This window comes from Ornithodoros turicata, chromosome 2, assembly GCF_037126465.1.
Source record: "Ornithodoros turicata isolate Travis chromosome 2, ASM3712646v1, whole genome shotgun sequence".
Classification (NCBI taxonomy): Eukaryota; Metazoa; Arthropoda; class Arachnida; order Ixodida; family Argasidae; genus Ornithodoros; species Ornithodoros turicata.
This window is the reverse complement of record NC_088202.1, coordinates 133,210,191-133,219,809: the sequence shown is the minus strand read 5'-3', so window position 1 is coordinate 133,219,809 and position 9,619 is coordinate 133,210,191. Positions and strand designations below refer to the sequence as shown.

Below are 9,619 nucleotides of genomic sequence, written 5' to 3'. Positions count from 1 at the left end.
TCCCGATTCGGCGTCCCGTCCACTGTAACCACGGACAGGCGACGCCAGTCTGAATCGGCCCTCTTCCGTCACCTGTGCGGCGCCCTCGGAATCCATCACATCCGAACCACGGCCTACCATCCGGCTGCCAACGGCCTGGTCGAGCGCCTTCATCGGCAGCTCAAGGCTTCCCTCCGCGCCACTGACCACGGCGACACAACCTGGCCCGAGCGTCTTCCCTTCGTCCTGCTTGGCCTTCGCGCCGCGATTCGGCAGGATGACTGCAGCGCAGCCCACATGGTCTATGGCTGCCCACTCCGCCTTCCCGGAGCATTCTTCACCCCCTCGACCCCGCTCGTGCACGACCCTTCCTCATATATCGACCGTCTCCGCCAGCTCTTCCAGGACCTCAAGCCCACGCCTCCTCGCTCCGGTCCCGCAACACGCGTGGTCGTGAGCCCCGCCCTTAATCAAGCCACCCACGTCTTCGTCTGCCGAGACTCTGTGTGCTCCAGCTTGCAGCCTGCCTATGACGACTCCTACAAGGTCATCTCGCGAGCCGGGAAGTTCTTCCGCCTGGATCTTCCGCGGGGACCTGACACTGTGGCCATAGACAGTCTCAAGCCCGCATTCCTGGAGTCGGCACCTCTGGTACCGCCCGACCTGCCCGCCCTACGTCCGCGCTCACCTCCTGTCTCCAGCCTTTCTCCCCCTCCACGTCGAGTGCATTGGGCTCCGCTGCTCGCACACCACGAGCCGCCCGCCGCCTCGGGTCCGCCTCCTGCCCCCCTTGGCTCCGGCGCCCGACCTTCCCGCTACCCTCGGCCCTCCTCGCCAGCTTTGTCATCTGCCACTGGGGGGAGCCCTGTGGCAGCAGCGTCATCATCATCGCCAGCGCCGCCATCGGTTACGCGCAGCACTGCGCGTGACCCGAGCTTTCGTTTCATCGCCATTAACCATCATTAAACCCATCAACCTCAGTAGAGCCTGGTCGCCTCATTTCTCGCTCTAAAACATTATTAAATATATTTTCACTTGTACTTTTTGTCTATTTGTCCATTTTTGCACCTGCATGTTGGTGCTCATTCTATATCTTGCGTGGGCGGAGATGACGGCGCGCTGGGTTATCGCGCATCCTGCTGGGCTCATGCCCTGTGTTGCTAACAGGGGCTGGTTCTCCACCTAGTCTACCCTGCTTTGTTGCTAACGGAGGTCTGCACTCCACCTAGTCTACCCAGTACTACTTAGTACATATAATAGAGGTCTAGTACAGATCCTGGGACACAGTGGAAGTAAGAGGAACAATGCCAGACCGACTGTTTTGCAATTCAACATACTGCATTGCATGATATATCTACATCATTATCCATTCTGCTAATGATTCATTAATATCAGCACGAATAAGCTTAATAATGAATTCACTGTCTGAATTTTGTCAAACATTTATGTCAACTTCCACATGTATCCTTTCACTTAAAGAGTGTGCAAAGTTATGAGCTGTTCAACGAGTTTCGTCTTTTGGATACATGGCTGTTTGTCAGTAGCTCGACAAATACATCATTGAATCCTAAGAAAATGTTTGTTCACTCTTCTTTCACGCCCTTCGATCCTTATTATAGAAGTAGTGACGTCTACATGGCTGATAGTGGTGCTTCAATCGACGGTGCACTATTTGTGCTGAGGGTTTGTAATCCTAAATTGTGCTGCTCCTGCCATATTTGTTTTATCCATTCTATGGCATCTGTAAGACCTTGTACTTGTGAGAAGCATCGAACCTTGAGACGAATATAGATTTTAAGACGTTCTAAATTTATATCAAGACATTCTTACTGCAATGCAAATGATCATGCAACCAAAAATATGTTTTCATTACAGATACACTTGTGTGGCAACACCTTATGTCCACCGGAGTGTGTTTGCATTAACGGGAGATGTCTATCTAAAGAAAGAGCCGAAACAGAGCTGGCATCCCATGAAGATGGAAAGAAGTGCTGTAGTAAGAAGTGAAGAAGATGGTGCTCTACAAATCATTCCGGTTAAATAGGCTTCCGACTACGCTTCGACGAGACCATACCCAGAAAGACTTTTTCAAGCTCCAGCACTCCTGCAAAACAACACGACGCGTTTGGTGCAGACATTATGAAATGGTGGATGGCCATGTTCCTTAAAGAGTATTGTACAGAATGCTGCCCTGCACTAGAATGGAATCATTTTGCAGCATTCTCGTCTCTTCTCAGTTCTAGCGATGCTTACACGAATGTGTTTCCCTCCAAACGGAAAGCTGCAAAACAAACTAGCATTGTCTGTGTAGCCCCTGAATGCTTTCAAGTTGTCTTCTCCTGAAGTTTTGGTTATTTATGGAGATGTATTTATAACTTGGAAGTATTGAAAGAGTGGAATTTGTGGTAGCTGTTAGGATGTCTGTTTCAGTGGAAAAATTATTGTTATTCTCTTCTAGAACACACTCACAGAACTCTACTGTGTTTATTTAGTCCAGGTTCATTCAGGAAGATGGCAGAAGGCAGGCAGGCAAGTGTGCTGTTTTTGAGTCCATTTGAAAATTCTTAAATCTTTGTTGAAGTTTTCAGATAATGTCCTGACACAGTGACAGCCCCGAAGTAGGTAGCAGTGCACATCAGCAAGGATACCTAACACAATTTTTTCTCCACCTACATTAATCATCTACTTATGTTGTACACAGGGTGTCCCACAAGAAGTGTCATTGAATTATAATAAAAAGAACTACACCACCTAGGGTCATGCGGTCAACGGCATTTGTTCTTAGTGAGTTTTTGCCACCTCCTGATGTCGTTTAACGCAAGTTAAATTATGTAAATTTTTGCGATCTTAGGTTGGAAATTTGCCAAGTAAAGGTCACTTTTTTTACCCCACCAATGTGAAGAGCGTGTCTAATTTACATAAATTAGTGATAATTGACAGGGATATTCACGAGCTATCCTATAGGAAAAAATAGCCAAACATCATGCTCTACGGAGCTCAGACAGGATAGTGCACAATGAATTTTTCAGCGCAATCTTTGTCAGTCTTGACGAAAGCATGAAGGAAGGAAACACAAGGAGTGGTTCATCGCGCCAGACTAGCGTAGCCACCCTCTAGCGGTCGCTCGAGTCAAAATCGGCATTACGTCCTGTCCACCACGTGATCCCTCCTAGAGTTCCGATTTTGCAAAGCTTTGTTTCTCACGCTGCTCTCCGTATGATTTTGCTTTTCAAAAGTAATTGATTGTAAAAATGTGAGCACCATCGTAGAAATGGCATATGGTAATGTGTTCCTATCCCTGCTGCGTCTATCCTTGAACTGAAAGCAGCTCTGTCACGGGAACATGTTTTGTTCGTAAGGACACGGTCAGTTGTTTTAGTCGCCCGTGTCTGTTCGAGTGATATTAAATTGTTTGAGACCTGACACTGTGCCGCAGATTCATTTCATATCCTCTGTTGTTGTACAAACCTGATTAATACTGTTCTGAGTACATACGTTGGAAGTCACCGTTGTAACACGTGATGTTTCCCATCCCGCGTGCTCCTTTTGCGTTCTGCACACTGTGACTAGTCTTCTAATAGAAGAGTAAACATTCGAACATACAGAAATAAAGGGCATGCACGCGTTCAATGTAATACTGCTATGTGAACTGTGACACAACTACAGCTCGCGTCGTCTGCTCCGGCGGCGCCGTGCTGTCTGGAGGTCACGTGGTAGACAGGAGTATCCCAGGATGCATTGCGAAGCCGGCTACACTCGCCCCGATGGAAAACTGTTGGAGGGGTCCGCTCCTTGTGTTTGCTTCTTCCATGGACGAAAGGAGGTTGGAATATGAGAGAACTCATGTTCTGAGGCTGGTAATCCAGAATATGTGAGTTCGAGTCCTACAGCTCGATAACCTTTTCAGTGACTTTCATCTTTCAGGAGGTTGGAAACCCAGCCCACCCCGAAATCGCAGAAAGAGATAACACAGGCAAGGCTTATCGAGTCCGACTTTCGCTCGGATGATGCTTTCCCTCTCCCAATTTTAGGAACTGCTACTTTTTCTACTATCCCTCTGTGGGCTGGCTTTGGAACCTCTTTTCGTCGTACTGACAGTGATTGCGCTCAAAAAGTCATCCCGCGTTATGGTCCGGTGCTCCGACAAGCATGATGTTCGGCTATTTTTTTCCATGGGATTTCTCATGAATACCACTTTCAATTATCATGAATTTGAGTGAATTTGGCGCGCTCTTCATATTGGTGGGGTAAAAAGTGACCTCTACTTGGCAAATTTCCGAGTTGGGTTCGCAAATATTTATGTAATTAAACTTTCAATACATGACATTCACATCAATAGGTGGCAAATCCTAATAAGGACAAATGCTGTTAAGAGCATGATTCTAGGTGGCACAGTTTCTTTTTATTATAATTCGATGACACATTTCCTAGGACAACCTGTGTGTAGTATATAGATGCGGTCACACATCACATCTTACCCAGAATTTGCTTCACTGTTTCAAGAGATGCCATGATTTTCCATGACTTTGTTTCGAACATCCTCCACCAGTCAAAAGAGCATATCCGAGAATGAGGGAAACAAAAGGGTACGTCATGACGTCACCTATCCCCCTGATAGAGCCCGTCATGTGAATCGTGACGTAGACCGCGAAGCCTAAGCTCGAATGCTGGCTGAGGACAAAGAAACTGATAAAGAGGACTGGCGGAGGGGGGGGAGTGCATAAAGACTTGCCGACATCACACGGGGATTGTGCCGGCCGTCTGCGGCTGCGTTTTCCGACTGCTTTTGTACGTATGATGGCGCAGTTATAATACACTGCACAACGGAAACATTTTGCATGGTGAGTCGGTGACCCACGGTGGCCAGCTTGACAAACGAAACAGGGCTCCTTTAACTGTCTTCGATATGTGAAACAGTCGTCGCCAAGCAAGGAGAAATCAATGGAACAACACAGCGTAACTATTGTCTGTATATTCCTCTTTTTCTGCATACAGTAAACTTCGTTTCGAGACAGCGAACAGGGCCTGTTTGGCTCTCTGCTTGGAAACTTTGGCAGAACACGGACAGATCTAGAGAGGAATCAGGAAACCAACAATATAAAAAGTACACAGATCAGTTAACATGGGAGGCAGAAAATCTAACTGAAACGTCATGCAGCCTGGTCAGAACAGGGATGCACACCTACAACTACCGGTCCATAGGAGATCGCGTGCCACACAAACACAATGTATTCTTGACAGGTCCTGGTGTTATGCGGTAGCAAATGTCAACGTGCTCGTGGGCTATAAATATATCAGCACTCATAATCGTTGACCAAACAGTTTGTAAACTAAACGACTGCTCTGGTCTCTCCATGGTATTGTCATGCCTCCAGAGTTCAGTATTGAGCATTATATGCAATGCCCTGGCAGTAAAACAAGTTGATTTGCAAATGAAGGCTGCTGACAACTCCCAATGAAGTTATCACTACGGTGAAGTTACAACGCGCTCACTGGATGCGATCACTGAAACCGAATATAGGACCACACACACAACACACATAGGACCTCCAAATGATGTCACCTATGACATGCGACCAGGACAAGATGCTCCAATTGACACAAGCAACTGCTTAAAGAGGTTGAGACAGGTCATTCCGCATTATCCCAGATAAACGTAAAAGACGGCTCTTTGCACCAATTTGAACCTGCCTTGAAAGTTTCACGGTGAAAAGAGAAATAGAAGCCGAGAAAATGGGCGCCGCAAATACCGAAACTCATGTGGCTCTGACTGTCTGACATCACAGTGCACGCTGCTGAGAGGCAGCACAGGAGAAGTCACGTGCTTACGCCTACAATTGGAAATTGACGTAACTCGAAACTCTTTGACGTCGGCGCTTCGTTTGGCGTTGTGTTCGAGGGCTTGTATCTCTCTAAGGAAGACACGTAGAAGAATATTTCTTTTTTCTTCAGTATTCTGGCGTGCAGTTCAACGCGTCCATATTGTAATGAATCACATCTATGAAAGTGTCCCAACCCCTTTAGGGGTGCATAGTTACAAGCAGTTTTGAACATCCTTGTGCTGAACACCAACTTCAGCTCAGTTTCGAAGCGGAAGTCAGTCATCTTTCTCCCTCTATGAGGTGACTACTCAAGCAGCACACAATATGGGACTCATATTGGCTGTGCATTGGTGATAGGTGTCCAATATGGGACCTGTTTTGCAACGAGTTCCCCCATATCGGCTCAAACTTGGCAATACGAGCGCCATACTGTCAATAGGAACAATCCGGGGTAGTTGGTATAGGTTCATGATGACGAACAGCAGCAAGAAGACAAGGACAGGGTAGAAGTAGAGAGGACAACTGCAGACTCTCAACCGAGGCTTAATCACGGTCATCAGCATCTTAAACGCTAACATCTAGGTCACTGACTATCACCAAAAAATGTACAGAGAGGACAAGGTGTTGAGTGCTATCTCCCTACCTAGATGTTAGTGTTTAAGATGCTGTGTTCCATGATTAAACTTCAGTTGAGAGCCTGCAATTGTCCTGTCTACTTCTACCCTGTCCTTGTCTTCTTGCTGCTATTCGTCACCATATTGCCAAGCTTGAACCAATATAGAGAAAATGTCGGCAATATGGGCCCCATATTGCCAGAGTACACCCCATATTGACTGAAAATGCAGAAAATGGCACGTGCCCAGGTTGATATACTTGTATCATATTCCCCAAGCAGCACGGCAAGATTGGACGTTGAAGCGTGTGAAATGCCCAACTCAATACGTCATTACATTCAACAACTTTCCGCAGATGATACACATTTTTCACAACAGTCAATATATGTAGCAATCCCACTGTAACATGCACTGCAACTCAACAACTCTACTTCCCACTTGCTTTAAACAGCCGCCATAATGCTCAGCGATGCCAATCGGTCGAACCGACAGAGGGCGTGGTCGTTTCAGCGAAATCACGCGTCCTACTACTAATGCGCACGCGCGACTCTCGGACCGGGCATTTCATTTGGTCTAAAATGCCCACTCGTTTATCTAATCACAAAGTAATTACGGCAGGTGAAGTAAACAACACAATGTTTGACAGGAAGGGATGGCTGTAATGCTAGGTGCTTTCAAGTTACTGCAGGCAGTGTGAGTTGCTGAGGCGTATGTTTGTCACCGTCACGAAAGTGTTTCGCTCCTTTGTACTCTAGGAGGGGTTTGGAAATTTTTGGTTCATACACTATTGCGGTCCCAATTAAGGCTTCTGAGGTTTTGTCAGTTCCGTGGGACTGCCTGGATCCTTCAGCAGAACATACTTAGCACCTGTTCTTTGTTTTTAGGGAGTTGCAGTGTTGTTTTTGTAATGCGATGGAACGTGAATCAATAAGATCTGCAGAAATAAAAAGGAAAAAGAAGAGAGTAATATCAGTGGTGGGCATTATACTAGATAATGTTTTATTATTACGCGGACTCACCGTTGGCGTTATCACGGAAATATTGGTGCAATTAGGGGAAAATGGGCTTGTCAATATAGGCAGCATATATCCTTGTTGCACTCCCCATATTGGCAGCCGATATTGGACCAATATTGGTAATCTTGGCAGCCCACATGGATCCAATATTGGACCAATATTGGCGTGTTGTTGGATATATACACACACGCTCCGTGACAAGGTTGCTTTCGCAGGGACCCGTAGATAGCGGAGTGTGCCCAGTTGCTCCGGTTGAACGACCCAAAGTGGAGCTGAATTGATAACAAAATTGATCGCAGGTTATTACAAACAGTGAAATGCCTAGACAGGTACTTGGAAGAAATAGCTACGAATTGTCATTTTAAAACCACTAGAGAAGAAGGTATACAAATGGTGTTTTCTTATCCTCAGTTATAGATGTTTTTAATATAAAAGGTGTGAAGGCAGCATGGATGCCCTTTTGTAGTTGAGTTCTATGGCCAGGCGGACATCCTCAAGCGCGTAACTGCGAAATTACTAATTACCGACATGTCATTAATTAACTATTTAATCAGGGATTTCGAGCGAAGACAAGATAGCAGTATGGGACACAATCCTCATTGAAAGCCACTACAAGTTTTTAAAATCATTAAATGCAGAGCTGCGTTGAAATATCCATCGCCAAATTTTGATATGCAAAATAAGCCGAAGCTGCAACCGCGAGCGCAGAGAACACAGCGCTCATTCCACGCCAGAGGGCCACGTGCTTTGGGGCGATAAAGATGATTGTAGTTGGATTCCAGGCGAAAATGTTTTATCTGGTACCGCTTGAACTGTGTTATCAAACAGGGAGCAGTTGAAGTGGAGCCACTTCAACCAGTCGGAGCTCAACTGGTCCCTGTCGATAACACAGTTCACCCAGTCCCAGTTGCAACCGGTTCCAGTTGAGATTGGGACTGGTTAGAAACCAGTTGGGCCAACTGGTACCAGTTGAGACTGGCCAGAAACCAGTTGGGCAAACTGGTACCAGTTGATGGAACTGGTCCCTGTTCGATAACACTGTTCACCCAGTCCCAGTTGAACTGGTCTGGTTGCAACTGTGAATGGTTGAACTGTGTCGTCGAACAGGGACCAGTTTCATCAATTCCTATTCCCAACACCAATTCCAATGTGACCAACCTTTACAAACTAACCATTGAACCCATTCAGTTCGTACTTCTCATGTCACACCAGACAGCAATGTTCCATGAAGTCATCCGCAACAGTAATTGGGCGCCGTTTATTCCTCGACGTTGTAGGCTTTGCTCTGCTCAGTGTTTGCGGTGTCTTGCTTTTCTCTACGGTGTACACATCACCTTTATGTTTCCAAGTTCAAGCACATATTGCAATTCACCCCATAGCGGCATGACTCCAGTAAACGCCATTTTGCCGCCGAGGGAGACGCCATAAGATACTAGAGTTCGGGAAGTTAAGACGGTGCGAATGAAGGACCTACAAGTGCGTCCCAACTTTCGTGCTTCTTATGCAAGGTTCTCTAGCACACAGACAATACGTGTAGTCAGGGAAAATTCGCTTTTGAGGCCAGGAACCCCCTTTTTGTCGTCTCCGGGACGATCCCCTCTACGCAGCACCGTGCCGCTGCTCTCAATGGAGGCGAAGTGTAGAACGATGCTACCGCCGAAAGGGGGAGCTGCTAGCGCTAGAAGGGGACCAGAAAAGTTGTCTGTTTCAGCGTACTCCGTGTTCCCCTGCAGTCCCATTTGACAGGGTCGATGCCACCGGGCCGGCTTTATTGCCTCGGTGGTGGAATACTCGCACGCAGAGACTCGAAGCGATCCTGAACCGAAAACCGGAATTAACCGTTCTTGTCAGCCAAACCGGCACTGAATCAAACCCAAACTCTTGGCGCTATCTTGGAGCAGGACCGGAATTTTGGGGACTAAATGAAGTGAAACAACCACTGGTCTCTTTCTGGACTAAGCCCATTGGGCTAAATGAATGTCCCCTTACAAAAATGCCAAATGAGTACCTATAGAGAGCCAAATGTATTTTTATTGAGTCTATAGAAACTCAATAGAAAATCAGGTCCTAATGAGTTTCCTCCATAGAGCGTCAAAAGAATTTCATATGATTTTCCCAATTGTATTTCTAATGAGGAATATCAAAAGATTATCTATTGACTTCCAATTGAAATGCAAAGGTCACGCGT

The 9,619-nt window shown here is 46.5% G+C and overlaps 1 protein-coding gene across 1 annotated transcript; it reads left to right on the top strand.

The window, feature by feature from the left end:
- The first annotated feature begins 276 nt into the window (after positions 1-276).
- LOC135385054 (uncharacterized) lies at positions 277-908 on the top strand. The gene is made up of 2 exons (XM_064614230.1): positions 277-630; positions 681-908. The coding sequence occupies exons 1-2, from the start codon at positions 277-279 to the stop codon at positions 906-908; spliced, it is 582 nt and encodes a 193-aa protein (XP_064470300.1).
- Positions 909-9,619: the final 8,711 nt, after the last annotated feature.

Coding starts and splice junctions, on each gene's coding strand:
- LOC135385054 (XM_064614230.1), top strand. CDS start 277: ATGGTCTATGGCTGCCCACTCCGCCTTCCCGGAGCATTCTTCACCCCC. Junction 631..680: donor TCCTGGAGTCGGCACCTCTG/GTACCGCCCGAC, acceptor TCCTGTCTCCAG/CCTTTCTCCCCCTCCACGTC.